The sequence below is a fragment of the Felis catus genome, chromosome C1 (assembly GCF_018350175.1).
Source record: "Felis catus isolate Fca126 chromosome C1, F.catus_Fca126_mat1.0, whole genome shotgun sequence".
Taxonomy (NCBI): Eukaryota; Metazoa; Chordata; class Mammalia; order Carnivora; family Felidae; genus Felis; species Felis catus.
This window is the reverse complement of record NC_058375.1, coordinates 217846534-217867818: the sequence shown is the minus strand read 5'-3', so window position 1 is coordinate 217867818 and position 21285 is coordinate 217846534. Positions and strand designations below refer to the sequence as shown.

The following is a 21285-nucleotide window of genomic DNA, read 5'->3' as shown; positions in this document are numbered from 1 at the left end:
CCTATATAAACGTTTACCTAGATTTTATTTTCTAAGTAAGCTTATTTTCCAAAAACAAGGACGTTGTCCTCCATAACCACAGTGAAATCAACCAAATCAAGGAACTTGCTGTTGAAACATTATCTCATAGAAGAGTTGGGACATTTTCTATCAAGGGTCAGACAGGAAATATCGTAGCCTTTGCAGGACACTGTCCGTCACAACTACTCAGTTTTGCTTTGTGGTGTGAAAGCCGCCATGGACAATACATAAATACATGGGTGTGGCTGTGTTCCAAAAAAACTCTGTTTACCAAAACGGGCAGTAGCCTGGCCTCCGCCCACAGGCTGCAGTTTGCCAATGTCTGATGTAATCTGCGGCATTTATTCAGATCTCCTCAATTCCCAATTGTGCCTTATAATCTACTTTTATTAGTTACAGCACTGCACCGAATTGCTGTGTCTCTTTAGTCTCCCTTGATCTGAGACATTTCTTTCATCAGCCACAAACCAAAAAAAAAAAAAAAAGCCACACCTGTGAAGCGCAATTTAAAACACCGGGAATGGGGACTCCTCCTCGGACAGTGAAACATATTTTCTACATATTTTGTTCGATCCTAGAACACACAAGATAGTTTCAGAGTTGCTAACCTTTCTTTTCTGCAAAAAAAAAAAAAAAAAAAAAAAAAAAAAAAGAAACCCAGTAACTGGAGTTCAGTATGTGTTTAAAGTTACTTTTGTCTTTAACCTTAGGGACTATACAGTCTAAACAGGATTGTGCAAAACTTCCTTTAGTTCACATCCCTTACCTTCAGGGAGGTTATGTGATATATTTAAAATAAATCAATTTATGGGGCGCCTGGGTGGCTCAGTCGGTTGGGCGACCGACTTCGGCTCAGGTTGTGATCTCAACAGTTTGTGAGTTTGAGCCCCGCATCGGGCTCTGTGCTGACAGCTCGGAGCCTGGAGCCTGCTTTGGATTCTGTGTCTCCCATTCTCTCTCTGCCCCTCCCCCACTCATGCTCTGTCTCTGTCTCAGAAATAAACATTAAAAAATAAAATAAAATGAAATGAAATGAAATAAAATAAAATAAAATAAAATAAAATAAAATAAAATAAAATAAATCAATTTAGGGGCACCTGGGTGGCTCAGTCGGTTAAGCATCCAACTTCGGCTCAGGTCATGATATCACAGTCCGTGAGTTCGAGCCCCGCGTCGGGCTCTGTGCTGACCGCTCAGAGCCTGGAGCCTGCTTCGGATTCTGTGTCTCCCTCTGTCTCTGCCCCTCCCCTGCTCATGCTCTGTCTCTCTCGGTCTCAAAAATAAATGAAAACATTAAAAATTTTTTTTTAAATAAATCAATTTGGTTCATTCCCCTTTCCCCCGATGGTGTATTTTATTTCTCCTTCCAGTACGTGAAACATGAACATAATCCAGGAAGTCAGAACCGCACAAAACGGAAATGGCATCTCCTCCCCCCGCCCCCCTCCCCCCACTGTTTCTTTCTTTTCCACCTGGTTCCCTCCTGTTCCCTATTATTTTGATTTTCTTTTCTCTGCTTTTTCCCCACTGGTGAGCAAATACATGTATATTTTCTTTTCTCTTAAACAAAAAATAGCAGACTCCAGGCATTTGTAGGCACCTTTGCTTTTCCTGCCTTCACAAGGTCTCCTGGAGATCGCTCTATGTCACTCTTCATTATAGACGCGGAGGAATTGCTTACGTGGATGTGCCATCGTTATTCAGCCATTACCTTGTGTAGAGGCGTTTGGGTTATTCCTAGGACTTGCCAATCGGGAATGATGCAATAAACAACCTTGCATATCCATACTTCTGCTGCTGTGGGGTTGAACTACATGTGCATACGGACTTCTTAGGTAGTGCCCTACTCCCCTCTACAGGGGTCCTTGCAACCTGCGCTCCCACCAGCAAACCCTAAGAGCATCCGATTCCTGAGTTTGGCGGCAGAACGCGTTGTTACACTCTCGAGGTTCTGCGGCTCGAATGGGTCACAAATGCAAACTCGGTGTTATTTTACGTTTCCATTTCTCTTATCAATCGGGTCGAACGTTGTTTCATGTTTAAGAGCCACTTTGGAAGCGTTTGCGAATTGCCTGTTCATGTCTTTTGTCCTTTTCCTTTTTTTCCTACTGGTTTTGGTTTTTAATCCCCTCAATTTTTAAGAACTCTTTATATATGAGGAATATATATCTTTTGTCATTTTTTTTCTATTGATTTTGGTTTTCGATCCCCTCAGTTTTTAAGAACTCTTTATGTGGGAAGAGTATTACCAGCCCTTTCTGTTGTAAATATTTTGTCAGTTGGCAGGTGTCTTTTTGAAAATTTTTGAGGTACAGTTGACATGCAAGGTTCTATTAGTCTCAGGGGTACAACCTGACAGTTCTTGTACTCAGGGCTCATCATGATGAGCGTGGCCCCATCTGTCCCCACATGTTGTCACCATACTGCCAACTCTGCTCCCCATGCTCTACTCTTCATCTCCAGGACTTATTAATAACTGCAAGTTTGTGCTTCGTCACCCCTTCAGCCCTTCCACACCCCCCATCCCCACACCCCTCCCTTCCGGCAAACGCCAGTTTGTTCTCTATATTCACGTCTGGTTTCTGTTTCTGTTCAGATGTCTTTGTACTTTGCAACATTTTTAAGTAGTCGAATTGATCACTCTTCTAACGAGTCAGAATTTAGAGACACCAAAACCCTTCCTTCACCCCGGTCACAAAGGAAGTCCCCTGTTTTTCCTCTGGTGCTGGCACGGGGGTCATTCTTTTACATTAAGATCTCTGATCTATCTGGATTTTATTCTAATGGATTTATTTTTCCAAATGGCTAGCCAATTTTCCCAGAGCCATTTATTAAAAAGTCCACCTTGGGCGCCCGGGGGGGCTCAGTCGGTTAAGCACCTGACTTCAGCTCAGGTCATGATCTCAAGGTTCATGAGTTCGAGCCCCTTGTCGGTTCTCTTGTCAGTGAAGAGCCTCCTTCGGATCCTGTCACCCTCTCTCTGGCCCTCCCCTGCTCTTGTGCGCATGTGCACGTGCGCGCTCTCTCAAAAACAAATAAAAATATTTTTAAGAAGTCCACCTTTACTCCAGTGATCTGACATGCCATCCTTACCATATGGTACATTTCTGCATTTATTTGGTCTAGTTCTCACCTAATTTATTCCGCTGGGCTACATACTATTCATGCTCTACTGTTGTGCGATTTTAATAAGAAGTTTTAGATTACGTTTTATTTTTTAATATTTTTAAAGTTTGAGAGAGTGAGTGCATGCACACGAGCAGGGGAGGGGCAGAGAGAGGGAGGGAGGGAGAGAGAATCCTGAGCAGGCTTCATGCTGTGAGCAGAGCCCGATGTGGGGCTCGATCTCACCAACTGGGAGATCATGACCTGAGCTGAAATCAAGAGACACTTAACCAACGGAGCCACCCAGGTGCTCCTAGATTATGTTTTAATGTCTTGGTAGGGCTAGTGACTCTCAGTTGCCAACTTTTGATTACATGGCATTTTAGATTTAGATTATGGAGTTAGAATTATACATTCCTGTTGCCTACGGGACTGATCCCCATAGTGGTTAAGAACAATGGTCCCCAAAGGTGTGCATATCCTACTCCCTGACACCCGTGACTATGTTAGGTCACGTGAAAGGGGAATTAAGAGACAGCCCTCTCCAATGCCCAAACCCCTGGGTTGGAGGCCCCCTAGTAGGGGACTCTGCCCCGACCAGCAAATGCCCGCAGAAGGCGGTTCCCTGCTCGTTCAGAGCTGAGCCCCTCCAGCCTCATTTCTTCAGGAACTCTGTGATGCCCTTGGGCAGGTTTCTTCACACGCAGACATCGGTCCATAGCTCTTGGCACAACCGGAGTCCGTGTCCCAGCATGCCAGCGCGGGGCAGAAATCTGTACTCGTTGCTGTCTCTACCAACCCTCCCTTTTCAGGTCATTTATTTCGTAAGTGAACTCACTTTTTGGTCTTTTAAATCCCCCACGTTCTAGATCTGGCTGATTGCTTCTTGGTGGGGCGTTTAACTTGTTCATCTAATATCCGCATTTCATGGAAAGGGGCAGTTGAGTCTACAACTGTGATTAGATTCCCGTTCGTTCCGGGGAGGGGAGTTTGTTTTGGCAGAAACATGGCAAACCATGAAGTCATGGTCGATGCTGTACCACGACACCCCGGCAGGCTCCTGGTGCCCGCTGGCGATGTTAAGAAAGGATGGATTGAGGTACCTTCAAGTTACACGCAGACAGACCCCTTCCCTCCACCCAGGAAACAGTGGCGGGGGTGGGGGGGGTGGGGTAGAACTGGGAAGAGAGAAACAAGGGAGGAGGAACCAGCAACCTACGTATGCCATTGCAGACTGGTCACAATGGGGTCTCTCTGGGCTCTTTCTTCCGGAGCCAGGCATAGACGGTACCCTGAAGCTGTCCTCCCAAGACACGGAGGGCAGTGTTACTCACTGGATCTGTTCTAACCCATCTGTTGCAGGGGTGCTGCGGAGGCTAACTCCCCCTCACCCAGGTTTGCGTTGTTGACTGCCGCGGCACTGTCCGGGGAGTCCCAGAGCAACAGAGGTAGATACATTCGTGGATGTAAACAAGGTGCTGTCAGGCCACACCTGCACGCAGCTGGCGGTCTTGGCAGTAGCCAGAGCACAGAGACGGGCGGATGCGCGTGGGGCCTTATTTTATGCTCAGTCTCATATTCTCGGCCCCGTGGTCTCAGCAGCCAATGACGCTGCTTTCCTAGATCCTTTAGGAAAAGGACTGCAAAGCACTGGTTTTCGAATTCTATCTCCACTTACTAGGTGGAATCCTTCTATAAAGAATTTTCCATCATCATGCGTTTGATTACTTCGGTGGTTCCATTTTGTTACTTTGGATATCACTAGGGCATCACTTCATTATTCTGAAGACTCATACATAAATACGGGAGAGGCTGAATCAGGCACTTGTCCTGACTTTATTGTACCATGATGAGGTCATCTTAGTACTAGAATTATGAACTTGGGATTAAAAATATAAAACACATAAGCAAATTTTTCATGCTCAATTTGTCTCATGTTCAGCTGGTCTCACGTTCAAACTTAAAAAAACCGCATTAGACTCCGAAAACATTCCTGAACCTGGGACATCCTGTCCTGGGGACCAACTCGTACAATTACTGCCCCAGACTAGCACCTACTTTGAAAATAAGTTCTGCTTCTGCTTAGTTGAGAATGGAGTTCGGAGACCACTCTCTCAGCCTTACTGGTTCTCGCTGGTGCTGGGCTATGATTATTCCAGGCCTTTTTAGTTGGACAGAGCCAGGAACTGTTTCTTCTTTAGAAAGAAACATCATTTAAGGTTTCTTACTGAAATTTAAGATTACTGGGTTCTCACAAGATTACCTAATTTCTAAGTTTTCTCACCCTGAAATATACTTTTAATAATGGTGAAAACATCAAGATAGTTTTCTGAAAACTATGAAACCATGAAACCATAAAACCATACTCAGTAGCCTGAGGGCTCTGTGTCCTTGGTGCAGGAGCCATGACAACCCAGACTCAAAACACTGTGATTGAGTCACTTGAAATAATCACTGTTGTGCTACATGAAGTCCACAGACGTCCTCTTCCCCTTCAGGGAATCAGCTTCACTAGTTTTTGGTTTAACCTTCGATTGTTTTTTCGAAACGTTAAGTACGCACGTATGCACGCTTGTGTCCACTGGCCCTTTCTCACCCTCAAGGCAACAGTAGAAAGTCCTCCTCCTTTCCGAGGGGCCATTCTGGAGAGGACCGTGTTTCAGCACACGGAGGTCTTCCCTCGGTCGTTGACGCTTCGAGAGCTGCACGGCACCGCCCTACACACCCCTGTTTACTCGGCGAGTCCCCATTGGTGAACACTCGGTTGACTCCAGTCCGTTAAGAATAAGGCCCGCGGAGACAACGTGCACTCAATACCGGCAAATTCAAAAACGGAGTCATCGCTGGTCAGCTATCGACCCTCCTGCTTCTTGAATTTCCACTTCCGCAGCTGTAAGACAAGGCGGTTTTTAACATGACTTCTACATCTGAGTTAAATAAAACGTTAATTTGAAAAGTATTTCCATAAATGTTAACAGTAACTGAAAAATGGGTTTAAAGCGGGTGAAAACATGAATGATGTGCCCACTACCATATAGGTCATTTGTATTTAACGAAGAAATTCCTATCTCGAGAGCCAGTGACAAACCAGAACGTATCCACAGAAAGACCAGGATGGGGAAATTTCCAGAAACGATCTCAGGTGACACAGCTGAATTCAATTAAATATTTATTGAACAAATGCAGAATAAATGAAGGGGAGGGGGGGTGTTAGCCTGAAGACACACGAAACACCTCCAAACAGTCAGAGGCCATCGCGCAAAAACTGAGAGACTCGTTCAGTATTTCTCCAAAAGGCGGAACTCGAAGCGAAGGACGGGTGCAAGCAACCGTGGCTGCAGGGTGCTGGCGGCACAAAGCGGATCACTCGTCGTGAGAACGTCTTTGCCAGGACAACGCCTCTCGCCCTACGCTCCCCTTCCCGAGAAAGGACTACGACGGCTCGCGCTCCTGAAGGTCTCCGATAGTCGCGTTTTCACGGCGAGCCCTCCAGCGCGGGCAGCAGGTGTGCTGACACCCCCAGGAGCTCACGCTCTGCTGGCTGAGGACACGGCCTTTCCTCCTCCGCCACGCGTCAGCACTCGGGGTGTGGTCCTCGGGGCTGGGGAGAAGGGGAGCACGTCCTCTGACGGGGGGGCTCGGGACCCCCGGCCGCTCCTCAGCTCCCACGCGCGTCGCTGTTAAGTGTCAACCCTCGCTACGGACGGGGCTGTGCCGCGTGCCGCGCAGGGACAAACGGCTGATAGGTGCTGTCCCACGGGAAGCCGGGCGGCCGGGTTTCAGGAGTTACCAGGAAATATAAACTGCGTAATACTGACGGGCTCCATCCAAATTGTCAAATGTTACAAAACAAGAATCGTTTCAACAACTATTCAGCATAATGTTTAAGGACAAAATATATAATATATACTTTATATATGTATTTTATCACATACTCCGCAAGGAATGCCGAGGTGCTAATCCAGCCAATAGGTTGAAAATAAAAATTTTACTTTTCTCTATTTGTCAGTATACAGGATTCTGGAGGTGGATCTTGAACTCAGAATGACACGTCAGTTTTCGAGGAAAGCCACGTAGTCGGTCAGTCTGGCCAACTGCTGCTCGTTGGGGATGGGCGGGACTGGGGCGGGCTCTGCGCACGCGAAGGAGAAAGAGAGAGAGGCAGACGGTCAGACACCCGAGGAACAGTGCCTTGGCCCCACCACCCACGGCTCCAACGGAAACTTTGTTACTGATTTCGGACATTTTTGAAAAATAAGCCAAGAAGTCTCAAGTCTCAGGAGTGGTTCTCCTAAACTGGGAGTAAAGGCACGTGTGGCTTTGTTGAACTTCCCATGTTAACATGCAACATCTTTTTCTTTATAAAATGTTTTAACGTTTATTACTGAGAGACAGAGAGACACAGAGTATGAGCAGGGGAGGGGCAGAGGGGGAGACACAGAATCCGAAGCAGGCTCCAGGCTCCGAACTGTCAGCACAGAGCCCGACGTGGGGCTCAAACTCACAAACCGTGAGATCATGACCTGAGCTGAAGTCGGTCGCCCAACTGACTGAGCCACCCAGGCGCCCCACCACATCTCTCTTAAGAGAACACAGCTCTTCTTGGAAAGACACGGGCCCATGTGACACCAAGTCTGGTGAATAATTACCAAGGGCTCACTGTGTGCCAGGCACTGCTCTAGAATATTCGGCTGTCAGTGAACAAAAAAGCCCCACAAAGAACCCCATCGTCAAGGAGTTTAGTGCCAGCTTTTAAGTCAGCGCACGCCAGCCTAGGGATGCCATCCGAGTAAGGGCTCGGGAGGAGCTCTACCACGGCTTCCCTACGCGACATCAAGGAGGCGCTGTGGCCGGGTCAGGAGGTGCCATGGCCTCAACGTCAGCCACACAGGAGAACCCACCTGGTCTTGCTTGTAACCAAATATGTTATTATAAATAGCAAGTGCAGAATTTAATCTCTTCCTTTACAAGGTTAGAGCTAAGAAAAACAGATACACACGACAAAAAAGAAACAACGAAACATGTTTTAAATGAGCATAAAAGATACATACCTGATAGGGGAATAAACCGGTTGAAGGAAACATCCAGGGCCCCTGCAACTAAAAGTAACAACTGAATTTACACAAGTTGCCGGCAAGAACTTTCACACAGAACAGGTCATTTTTAATGCATGCGATGGCACTTATGGCCATTTAATTCTTCTCTAACAGAGTTAACAATTATGCTCTATTCGATCACACGAGTCTTTTTTATTATGGCGGTTTCTCCAGCATCTAGACTCGCTGGGACCATGTCTCACCACTTCCTGCACCTTCACGGGGCAGAACCCACCAAAATTTGAGTAATTCTTTACGGTCAGGTCAACAATGTCTAAACAACAGGAATTCAGAGCAGGTGGAAGGAACTTTGGGTTGAAGTAGAAGGCTGTATGGATGTGGGCATGAAGGCCGGCTCGAAAGACGTGGGAGAAAAGGCCAGTCCTGCTAAGCACAAGAGAGACCTCCAAGCAGGAATGAGCACGGCTCACTTCAGAAGAAGACTGCAGGACTGCAATTCAGACGGGGACCGCGAGGCCAGGTCAAATAATTTAAGCCTTAGAAAGCCAAAGAGCTTAATTTCGTGAACACTGAAGCCACTGAAAGTCTCGTATCGGAGAAGAGTTTACATGTCTACAGTACAAGGAGAAAATATTTCTTAAATACTTTTAAATATTTCTTAAAAAAAGCAACAGTTTTGATATTAAGGATAAACACAGAAGTAGCCCATCCTGGGTCGCTTGGTCAGTTAAGCGTTCGACTTCGGCTCAGGTCACGATCTCACAGTTCACGAGTTCGAGGCCCGTGGTGAGTTCTGTGCCGACAACTTGGAGCGTGGAGCCTGCTTCCGATTCTGTGTCCCCCCCCCTCTGCCCCTCCCCCACTTGTGCGCTCTCTCTCCCTCAAAAATAAACAAACATTAAAAAAAAATTAAAAGAAAAAGAAAGAAATGGCCCCATAAATAAAAGGATGGGAGGTTAACGCTAGTGCAAATTAAGTTGTAATAAGGATTATAAAAAGCCCATATAAAATAGTCTTTTATACAAGAAACACACGTTCAAAAATTCAGGTAAAACGAGGTATCTTTAAGATCCTTTCTACCACAAGTGTCTGTCAGTCTGTATCTGTACTGATCCGAGTCACTTTCACCTTGTCAGTCCAGAACTTTCCATCACATTACCCAAACCCAGCGCCTAAGACCCTGGCGCAGTTTCCTGAGCTGCACCCACGGATGAGGAGCCCCACCTACCTGGCTTTTTGGGCATAACCATCCTTGTGGTGGAGTCGGCTTGCCATCCTTGTTCTAATATACCTAAAAACACGTATTTAACACACAGATGAAGAAATGACCACGAAACCCCCACAATTTCACATTTAAGATGCACCATCTGTCCGTGACATTACTCGTAGGGAAGGTGTGACCAGTGCAGTTTACCCTGTAATGTGTATTTCTGCTAGAAAAGCGCGGTAGAGACAACATTCTCCGGTCAGCTTATTTTTTAAATATTTCTAAACCTGTATCCAACCTCATCTTACTCTGTCAGACTGACACAACCCTTAACAGATGACCCATCTTCCGTAACGTGTGTGTTCCAAGCGTGAACCTAGTCAGCGTGACTAAAAGCAGACCTGAGGGGGACAGACGGGACGGCCTGCCATCCCTGCACCGATGATAACAAAGACGCTGCCAACGACGGAAACAGCAGCTCATACGCGGTGCTGGCCACAGGGCACCGCTCCACGGGGGTCACTGCAGGCAACCATCACATCACTCTACACAGGGGGACACAGGGCCGCACTTAACTGACGTGGAAAATGAAGTCTGAATTCCACCGACGCGTCCCAGCCCAGACGGTTAGCAGGGGGCTGGAAGGAGGGTACCCGGACTCACACTCAGGCAGTCACTTAAGATCTGGGCTCTGGGGTATGTATGTTCTTTATTATGTGATAAGCCACGGATCAATTTCAAGAAGTCGAAACAAACGTTTGTGAGTAAGTAACAGTATGATTTGCCACAACAGCTCTCATCAAGCTGCCTCCTATGTGACTCAAATTGTGGCGGGCTTTGGAAATTTAGAAACAAGCCGTGGACTCAACGGAGTTTCTGTTTGGGCCGGAGACTCAGAAATGTCAATCACGGGAAAACAATGCTACAGGCCGTGTACAACATTCTACAGCGATCCACCGAGGGGAGGAGCTGGTCTGGGGATGACCTGGGGAATGAAAATGCAAAAGCATGTCTGGGGGCCGGAAGGGAGGGGAGGTACCGGTGAGAGACAGCGAGGAGGGGTTTCCAAATGTGTGTTGGGAGGGCAATTAAAATTATTTTCGTAAAAAAATACATATATCAACATGTTGACTTTCAGAGGAAAAGAGATAATTTAAAGAAATTACAGAGTTTAAGCTCAGAATTACTAACATAATGCTACTCTCCCGGCATACTTAAGCAACTTTACTTTCTTACATCCCGTGAACGTTTCCCACTGCTCGAGAGAACTGATGTGATCTGAGTGGATGCGGGGCTCTGTCGGGCGCCTTCCTCCTCACCCTCGGACAGCATCTTCCAGTAACTCTGTTCCCACACCTCCCCTCCCCCCGCCCCTCCCACGCTCAGCACACAGTGGCTCCGAGCTTCCCTTCCCGGGCATCAGCCTGGGAGGACACATCGCCAGTTCACAGGCCCACCGTTAACTCAGGTTTTGATCGAACCTCTTAGAACTAAAAGCAGAAAACATTCGGGGATCCGGCCCTGGGAACCAGGGTAAAAAGTGGCCACGGGAACATCCAAGAGGCCCCCAGCAAGAGCTAGAGCGGCCACGTGCAAGGACGGCACACCTCACCGACACCGCCAAATGCCCGCTTCCAACAACGGCAAAGTTGTCCTTCGCAGAGCTCTCGTTCTAAGGTGAAACTAACTACCTCTGGCAAAAAGTGCTTTGAAAGTGAGCAGGAACACGAAATCTCTCATCCACACCCGGAAATCCAAAAAGTTCTGCGGACTAAAACGTTGTTTCTTTAACTCATCAGGTGGTGACAGCGGCCGCACAAAATGGGTCCACACACAACCGCACGACCTACCCTCATGGCCACGTGGACACTCACGCGGAGCCACTGCAGGGCTCCTGGGGGTGGGGCTCCAGGCCGCCTCCTGCCCAAGCCCCCTCTGTGGCTGTGGGACCGTGCGGGTTCCAGATCGCCTTCCCAGAGGACAAACACCACCTACATCTCAAAAGCATACCTGCCCTAGTAACTTACACTTTCGCTTTTGCTGAAAGTAACCAGCAAGCCCCATACCTTTCACGGCCTCTTCCACCGGGAGCCCCACAAAGGCTGCAAAGTCGTCGGCGATGATGGAGGTGTAGGCTTGAGAGACCAGGGCGAAGGCTCTTCTCCGTGTGGCATCTACGGCGGGGGTGGAGGGCAACACACAGTGAACCAAGAGAACTGGCTTTTTTAGTAATTAAGTTACGTCACTGTCCTTGTCCAACTTTATCAGCAAGACTACATCAACCCAAAGGTTTCTACGCTTATAGATCCACGCGCCTGGTGTGTAAGACGAGCTCAGGTATTGCCGAATAAACAAATCATCTTCTTGTGCTTCCTCTTAGACAGCAAATCTCTCTCAGAGGACAGTAAAAATGACCCAGGAGGAAAAAGTTAATAAATAGAAGACCCAAACTCCAAGAAAACTTCATTTAAATATGTTTATGTACTCGGTATACAATTTTTTTGAACCTCTTTTAATCCCACTTAAAAACTTAAGAGTGGAATGAATGGGGCAGAAATTATCTACTTCAGTAATTAGCTGTCCTTTCTTAGGAGGGTCTCTGTTACAGGATCACACCTAGGAATTTCAGACAAACCGTATAACTACGGCACTCTTCTGTTCAAAAGAAAACCACAGGCCCCAAACGCCAAGCCAACAAACCGGGACTTAATACCTGATACGGCTTCAATCTCCGCTAGAAATAATCCTAACCGGTAAGTCAGGGATTTTCTGATGGGCGCGGGAGAGTTAATCTGCCACAGGGACCCTCTCCATCTCTGCTCTACCCTTAAGGGAAGATGGCCTGAGGAAATAATCCTTCTTTTTCTTTTGCCAACACCTTCCCTGCCCCAAGTTCCTTCCTACCATTGTGTACGGAGCCCTCCGAGTCCCCTCTACTTGCTAGGTGGAATGTGGCCCGACACGGTCTGCTTAGAAATGCCAGTTAGCTCTGCAGATTTGCTCAGTTGAAGTTTTGTCCTTTGACACTTCCTAACTTTCAAGTCCGCTCTAAACTCTTGACTTAATTTGGGCTCAGATCCTAGGGTCCAGTCCTGAATGGCTGAGCCTAACAGGGGGGCCGCCAACAATTCCAGCAACACCCCCCCGCCGCCCCCCTGGAGGTGACGGGTGGGACCTCCCCAGGCTTCAATTCCCACATTCCATGTCTCAGAAATGAGGCAGAAAAGAGTGGACAGTTGCAGGTTAGGAGGTGCGGTCCGGCCAGCCTGGCTTCCACCCACGGCTGCCTCGGCAACGCAAGGGCTCCCCCACCTGGCGGTCAGCGTGTGGACAAATACTCTGCGTGTTACTGTCCACATTCAACAGGCAGGGGCGTACGTTCCTCACGGCCCCACGACACAGCGACATCCTCTCCGTTCCTGGGACATCGCCCGACGACTGCACCAAGCTGCTCAGACACCCCTTCCACTTCACCCCCCGGCTCCCAGACGAGCCTCACACCTCTCTTGTCTCGGCCTTTGGGTTCACGCTGTCATGTGGTTTCCGCTCGGACTCCTAGGTCTGTTTACAAACTCTGCCTGCAGCGCTCGGGTTCACGGCCATCTCTGCTCTTCTCTAAATGCACAGCACTGCTCACCCCACCCGTCCACGCTCCCATCACCTCAATTATGCCCTAACTTCCTACAGGAGGAGGGCTGCCGTTCTTATCTTTCCACCGCCCCCGGAGTGCCCACCCTCTCTAAGGGTGCGCTAAGTACACGCCTGTTGACTCCACCACCGGGACCCAGGCTTGGGCCCTGTTCTCGCGTACTTCTTAAAAACCGCCGACACCCATCGCGCTCCTCCACCTCTCACTGAGCCTGACATCCTCTCCGCTCCCCTGAGCCCGTGCGTGCTCCTCCGCCGGCACCTTCAGCCCGCTCCTTCCTTCCTCCTACCGGCTGGCTCTGCACCTGACCGCACGCCGGGCTTGAACCCGCGTCAGAGATGCAGGATCCTTCCCTACTGAAGGCCACAGGCACTCAATAAAAGAGAGCTGCCACAAGCAACAACAGAAAGAGAAATCCAAGTGTCCACCAGAAATTATACCCGCCTGGTAAACAAACAGACCATATTTTAAAAATATTAACTTCAGTTCAAGCCCCCTGGTCAGATGCTTAGAACTGAGCGGAGAAAGATGGGGAGGAGAACAAGAATGGTGTGGGAGAGAGCCGGAGAGGAGAGAAACTGAGGCAGGCCTGGCAAAGGGGAGGGCAGCACAGAGGGCGCGGGCTGGCAGAGGAAGCGAAAAGCCTGGCGGGGTCCCACAGGGTCGGTCAGAGGCCACACACCTCGGGCTGCTTTCACCCAGGGCCACTGGTCACCGTGCCACCCTTAAGACCTGGGAAATGTGTCGGCTCCTGTGGGCGGGCATTAGAACCACACGTGAGAAGGTGGAATATAAACAGAGCCAGCACCTAATGCCTGCGGCCGTTCAGCACGGGAGGAAGCCCTGGGGAGACGCTGACAGAGCGCTCATCCTGTCGTGTGGACGGCACCTACTAGTGTGCATTATCTACCGCCACCCGCCAACAGCTAGCGCTGGACACGGAGAGAGGCTGGGCTAGCGGTCCCACACTTCCTAATCCACCTCTGCCCTTCCATTCCGGGGGATGGGGGGGGGGGCTGGACACCACGGCCCAGGGGACCCGCACGGCCTGCTCGCGGATGGGTCACGGGTCCGGTGAATGCGTGTCCTGCGCGCCCTCCCGGCCTCGCTCTGGCGGAGCCACAGCTCCCGGGGGCAGCCCCTTTCCTGTGGCTCCAGGAGTGTGGGTCCCTCGCTCTCTCCCTCTGGGCCCCGTGGAGGAAGGGCCCACAGGGAGCCCCTGGGTGCTTCACCGGCCGCTGGTTGCCATTAAAAAACTAGAAGGCCAGCTCCTTCACTAGCTTGTCTTTAGTTAAATGCTTTTCAACCTTCTAAGACTGTGACTAACTCAGAACAGAAAAGGGAGAGATTGGAGAAAGTCACTGTTCTTAGAACAATCCAGAAAACAGAAAGCTTGTAACACATTAAAATGCAAAATATTAAATTCAGCAGTAATTCAAATCTGTGAAGAGACTTCCTTCACCAGGCTGCATTTTATGAAGGCAAATCCAGTACCGTTCGTGAACCTGGGGATTTGTAAAATTCTTAGGATAGGTCCAAAAATATTGCGGGTGAACACAAGACTGCTTATCCGTGTTAAGTAAGTATACTTAGGTGTTTACACATATTAATTCACCTATGACCCCCCAAGGCAAGTACTATTTATGATCCTGCTTTACAAATGAGAAAAATAAGGTACTGAGGGGTCACTCGAGTGACGGCACCGAGACCTGAACTCCAGAACTAGGGCTGCAGACTCCAACCCCCCCCACCACGTTCTGCTACACAGCCTCACAGGGGCCTGCCGGACGCCTTCAAGGCCTACTTAATGCAGTGGGCCGGGGGCAGAGGCGGCACCAGGAAGAAACACCGTACACCCAACGCAGGCACGGGGGGATGTCTGCCTGATGCGACAGGACAGCCGAGCCCTGGTCCCGCCAAGGAACCCGCCGCAGACCGTGGGGACACGGCACGCGGCCTGGGCCCTCACACCGCGGCCCTAAGACTGAGCCAGATCCTCCGAGAAAGTCCACTGCCACACCGAGGCCTCCTCCGGACTCACACGAAGAAGCTGAGGCGGTTTCCCTGTGGGAGCATCCGAACCTGCCCCTGCTGTCCCTGGGCGACCTCGTACCGCATGCCTCCCTCCCACCTGCGGGCCCGCGGTCCTGCTCACTTCCTTCATATTTAAAGGAAGCGCCTCCTGTGCGATCCCTGACCTTGTTCTGTTTTACGCTGATGCGGCTTCGCCGTTCCAAGAGAAATCAGGTCTGTCTCAGAAGCAACCTTCACCTCCTGCTCCCCTGAGAAGGCGCTATCCCTTGACAGAGGGATGGGCAGTTAGTTATTCAAAACCCCTGCTCGCTGACCCCTCCAGAGAAGGCAGGCAGGGAGCGGAGGCAGGTGTTTACTACAGAAACCAGGTAACCGCATTAAGAGATCGCTGTGTGAATCTGTAAGAGTGAACCAGCAAGACTGGGACAGACGGTCAGGTGTCCGGGGTGGGAGAACAGACAGGCAGGGTCCAGTTGCATCGTAGGATCAGTGCCATGTCACACGGACTTGTAATCTTTCAAAGCAATTGAAAACCATTTGAGCATCTATGTACTGAAGTGCTGAATTACAAACCCAGAAGCTGAAGACAAACCCTACCAAAGGCTGAGGTCGACAACCTCCAAAGCATCGTATCCACTTTCAAACACCTGGGGTTTAAGACCTTAACCACCCCACAGCTTGGGCTTCTTAGAGTGTTCTAAGATTTCATTTTCGTAGCAAAAATCTTCCTACTGACAAGAGCACTTTCAATTTAGAATTAAATTAAAGAGACAGCGAACGAATCCCTTGGCCGCCAATAGAATTTCAAGCAAGACCAAATGAAGACACGTGGTTACAGCAAATCCTTCCAAAAGAATTTTGAAAGCTGCCCCACTCACCTAGCAGAAAGTAACTTTTTTTTTCTTTTTAAATTAGATCTATTTTTTTTTTAAAAAAAAACTGACTGACTTCAACATTACAGCACTTAGAAAACAGGCTTAATTTAATTTTTAATCACAAAGAAACACTACCTCTAAGTGCTTCCATGATCGGCTGGACTGTCTCAGACCACTGGTGTGCGTTGATGGTCGAATAGATCCCAGGGAAATCTCTCTGCCAGATTCTCTGTCCTACTGACCAAATTCCCCCAAGTTCAGAGTTCGCCTGCAATAAATATTACTGCCTTTGAGAATATTCAGTCTGCAGATTTACCAGCAACTGTATCTTAAAACATAATTCAACATTTCTTTTAAGAGGTATAATGATTTCTTCAGCCCAATCACCGTCAAAAAGGATTTTAAATGCTGTGGACAGTAAGGTAAAATCTATCTGTGTGGTTTATACAAATTTCTATTATAATAGAAAATTAAAACCTGAAATGATCTAAAAATACTTCAGAACTAAGTCTGGTAATTAATTTTCTTACACATCATTTTCAAAAATATATTTGTTACCTCATATATACACATACGTAATATACATGATAGAGCATATTAATATACGTGTGCATGTAAAATATATATATGTATTTTTTGGATATAAGTATAACAAAATTGCTAATAATAAAGACTGCCAATCTAAGATGTCATACACTGTAGCCTCTCCCAGGACAGAATTCTCACTAACATCACTGAAACTATGAGTGTCATTTACAATTACTTTAAGTCAATGAAGCTGGACAAACAATCCAATCTTACTTAATAGAATCTCTGGAGAAGAAAAAGAGGGTAGAAACACTAAAATGAATTTCTGCTGAATATCAATAGTGAATAAAAGAATTCGGGTGAATTCTTGGTCACATTCTGTGACTATTTAAAAAACTCAATTCACATTTATGCTGGAAACAGTGAATCCCATGAAGTTAAAAATGTATTTCATTTCACTTTGGAAGAAACTTTTAAGAGGCGACTTCCTCTAATCTCCCATCGAAACTAAGAAATCTAAAACGCTAACTAGCAAAAGATTTCAATGCTGTGAAAATCATTTTTAGAATATTCTTGTCAACAACACCAATTTCAAAGAAATACCATCACGGGAAACTGCATAAATCAGTTACAAAAGGGAAAAAAAAATCCAAACCAAACCTTCATCTAAAATGTCTCAGCTGTTTGCCAGGCAAAGTGACACTTATAAGATGTCTCAATAAATGTGATCAGAAGCTAAGTACCGGTTTCTATACCATCCAAGGGAAATTCAAATTTCTGATTAGAGGACTTTGTAGATCTGTTCTCAAACTTTAACACCACTTTAGTAACTACTCCTGTGAACCACACAGGAAAGAAAACAGAAACCTTAAAAGCTTTAAAAGGTTGCCATTTAAACGAATGTTACCACATTCAAATAGTAGCATATGCTAAAGAATACTTACCGATTTTATAGCAGGTGGTATCCTTTTCCAAAGATATCTTGCATTATTCCTAATTTACATCCCCCCAAGAAAGAACAAAAAGAATGATCTCAATAAATGTTCAATATTCTAGATCTCACTGCAAACACACAGAAATAGACTTAAAAGTACTCTGTATTAGACAGAATGAAATTGACTTTTATATAAATTTGTCCAGGGGAAGGAAGAGCAGCTTTCCAGGCAAAAAAGAAATGAAATATTTTTACCAAAGTAACCTTCTGCCATTTTTGGTGCATTTTTTATGAACGATCTGGGTCTCAAATTAAGGCAACGTGCACCAAACACACGAACACTTAAGTAGATAAGGTATACACACACAAAAATAAACAAGTATCTATACTTTCAAGGCTCTGGAACGTCCTGACAACGAACACGGTGCACGGTGCTCCCCACGAGCCCTCCTCTCACCAGTGGGCACAGAGCCACCAACACTTCGAGGTGGTTTTTAAGAGTGTGGAAACCTGAACCACAACACACGTATGATGACAGGATTACAAAGCGAAACCAACAGTTACACAGTGTACGGGTCATAGAAATCTCAGGTGAGTTTTCTAAGAGATACGAAACCAGCTTTAATAGAATTTAAAACAACACTTAAATAGAAATCATCAACGGCTCGTAGCACTAGAAGGGACTCCTTCTGTACGCTATGCTTTCCGACTTTTCTTCGATAAACATGAATTAAGAATAACGAAAAAAGGACACCTTTCAAGAAACCTCTTGGCTTTCTCAATCTTCCCTTTTGGTTTCTCTTGGTCTATGGGTGACGTGCAAAATGAAGTAAACAGAGATCTTAAGAAAGTTTTATTAAAGACGAAAAAGGACAACAGAATTAAAGGAATTTACAGACACTGTAGTTTCTCATAACAAATTAGAATGTTTTTTAGAGAATATATGTATATTTTTTTTGACTTTTTTTTTTTTGAGACAGAGAGAGAGACAGAGCATGAGCCAGGGTGGAGCAGAGAGAGAGAGAGAGAGACACGGAATCGGAAGCGGGCTCCAGGCTCCGAGCTGTCAGCACCGAGCCCGATGCGGGGCTCGAACCTATGAGTCATGAGATCATGACCTGAGCTGAAGTCAGACACACAATCGACTGAGCCACCCAGGTGCTGAGAATATACGCACTTGTAAAACAAGTATATTTTAAAACAACTCGGCCTAATCATAGTTTAAATCATGATTCATTATATGAAATAAGTGTATTAAGTAATACAATTAAAGATAAAGCTTCTTGCGCCTTATATTTTAATGATGCTTCTTCAACGCAAGAATAATTTCTGTAACTCCTGGGGACGTGGCTGCTCTTAGCTTCAGGTAGAAGGTACTTACATGTCATTATGGAGCAGATATAAAGCCAAGAGCTGACCATACACTGGGGGTGTAGCAATTCCTCCAGGAGCCTAAAATGCCAAAAATGGAAAACCTTATTTACACTTACACTTTTTTAAAAAAAGTATTTTATTAACAGTAACCTAAAAAGTAAGCCTATTTTTTGATACTTAGTACTACAGACGTAGAAAGAGCTTTAGAGAAGGTACGGAGCACTAAAACCCACAGTGTTAGGTTTAGATCTGCCATCAGCTGTGATTTATCTCCTTCTGAGCCTCTGTATTTGAAACGGGATCCCTTTCCCAGTTCTCACATTCTTATATGGTGTTACTCTTAAAAGAAACAAACGTTTCCAATTCCAAGAGAACCCTAAAGCACTAGGATTCCACCACCCATTGTATCAAATACGTTGAACGGCTACATAACAACAAAAAAATCACAGCTGAGCTGCAAAGACATTCCTCTCTGCCTTCAAATTTAATGCATTCAGCAAACATATTAAGTGTCTACTAGTGAGCTGCTGCTTCTGGCTGTTGTATCCTTTGGTTAGTTAACTTTTTATTCTAATGTGATACATGCTTTTTCAGTGACGGGGGGGGGGGGGGCTCAATGAACTTTAACATCTGCATATCTGCATGACCGAACTTCCAACAATCCTACTGAAGGCAGAACAGTCAACTTAGGTGATAACGTTATGAGACTAAGGGCTTTCTGAGTTAATAAAAAGGTTACTTCTTCTTTGGTCTGTGTACGCTTGCTCACAAATGTCTTTAATGAAATCCACACTCCCTCGCCTCCCACCACCCGGGGAGGAAAGATGCCTGGTCCCGTTCACACAAGAAGCATCCTGAAGGATGTCAGGAGCGAAGATGCACAGGGTTCACGGGCTCACTAGCTGAAGACGAACCACCACAAGCTCCGGGCGCGTTCGGGGAGACGGGGACGCGTTCGGGGAGACCGGGACCCGTTCGGGGAGACGCAGCCTTCGGAGCAGGCCCCGGCGTCCCGAGCTCCCCACGCGCGGCTCCCACGCCCGCCGCGAGCCCCGCGGGCCCCGTTACCCTGGAGACCGGCACCGCCCCGGGGCCGCGGAACACCCCGCGGCTTCTCCCAGCGCGACGCGACCGGCTACCTCGAGCTCCTGGTTCTCGCACTGATCCAGCAACTTTTTGAAACTAAAGGCACTGTCCGCCATCACCGCCACTGGCATCTTCCCGGCAGGTCCCGCCGCGGCACCTTCCCGAAAGCAGACCCCAGACAGTCCCTCGGGCCGTCGCGCCCGCGATGACGTACCGAGCCGCCGACGCCGCCGAGCGCCCAGGCGCAGGTGCGCCGTCGGTTCCGGCGCGTCGTCGGCCGCCGCTGCGGCGGGGCAGGCTCGCCGCCGCTCTGGCCGGCGCTCTCGCTGCTCTGGAGGACCGGCCCGGCGAAGCCGCTTCCCGAGCGCGCGGCCAGACCGGGAAGGGAGGGGTGCGCGCAGGTTCGGGGACCGCTCGGCGTCTCCGCGGGGCGGCCTGACGCGCATGCGTACTTCGAGGCGCCAGCCGCGCCTGGGGATTCCGGGCAGGAAGGCCGATCGGGCGGTCCCTCCGGGTGCGGGGGGTGCTCGGCTGCGGGGCTCTCGCCTCTCCTGCACCCCCAGACTCGCGTGCGCTGAAACCGGTCGGGTGTGGGCTTCTGCCCAGGACCCGGCGTGGCTGGGCCGCTCACCGGGCGTGGAGGTCTGGCCCCGGAGGTCCGGCCCCAGACCGCCGCCGCCGCCTCGGGTGTCCTCCAGTGTCCCTCGCCAGCGGACGCGCTCGTGTGCAGTTTTCATTGGCCTACACGTCCTGGTGCCCTTCTCGAGACCACCTCGGAAGAGGCTCGCGTTGGCGTCCTGCCGTAGGGTTGGCTGCACAATTTGTGGGCCCAGAGCAAACTGAAAATGCAGGACCCTTGTTCAAAAAATGGGGTGGGGGGAGGGAAGTGCCATTTAGGGTAATACAAGGTAAAGCTTTTTCCTTTGCAGTGTATCTCACCTTTCCAGAGTGCTTTTTTGCTATTTAACATAATTCGAAGTAAATACAAGTTAAAAATATAAATTATTAGCATGAATCTCACCACCCATCTTTATATTGCGCGCTGCCGCTTTTAAATTCAGATGTACATGGGGCGCCTGGGTGGCTAGGTCGGTTAAGCGTTAAGCGTCCGACTTCGGCTCAGGTCATGATCTCACGGTCCGTGAGTTCGAGCCCCGCGTCGGGCTCTGTGCTGACAGCTCAGAGCCTGGAGCCTGTTTCAGATTCTGTGTCTCCCTCTCTCTGTGCCCCTCCCCTGTTCATGCTCTGTCTCTCTCTGTCTCAAAAATATATAAACGTTAAAAAAAAAAAAAACCTTTAAATTCAGATGTACGTGCATTTAACCCCCGTGTGGCATGACAGAAATCACACAATCCGTATTTCATAGCTCATACATTTTCAGCACATTTACGTGATCACACGTACATAATAAGAGT

The 21285-nt window shown here is 48.1% G+C and overlaps 1 protein-coding gene across 4 annotated transcripts; it reads right to left on the bottom strand.

Moving 5' to 3' along the window:
- Window positions 1–6282: 6282 nt before the first annotated feature.
- COPS8 (COP9 signalosome subunit 8) lies at window positions 6283–20102 on the bottom strand. Of its 4 annotated transcripts, none has more exons than XM_023259851.2 (8): window positions 19924–20096; window positions 18792–18862; window positions 17421–17469; window positions 16084–16216; window positions 11457–11564; window positions 9412–9474; window positions 8178–8225; window positions 6283–7258 (listed from the first exon to the last, which is right to left on the bottom strand). In XM_023259851.2, exons 1-8 carry the CDS (start codon window positions 19999–20001, stop codon window positions 7179–7181), a joined length of 630 nt encoding a protein of 209 aa, XP_023115619.1. In that variant the 5' UTR covers window positions 20002–20096; the 3' UTR covers window positions 6283–7178. The 4 variants fall into 4 exon arrangements, with proteins under 4 accessions (XP_023115619.1, XP_023115622.1, XP_044890605.1 ...); XM_023259854.2 differs by lacking the exon at window positions 19924–20096 and adding an exon at window positions 19684–19841; XM_045034670.1 differs by lacking the exon at window positions 19924–20096 and adding an exon at window positions 19018–19049.
- Window positions 20103–21285: the final 1183 nt, after the last annotated feature.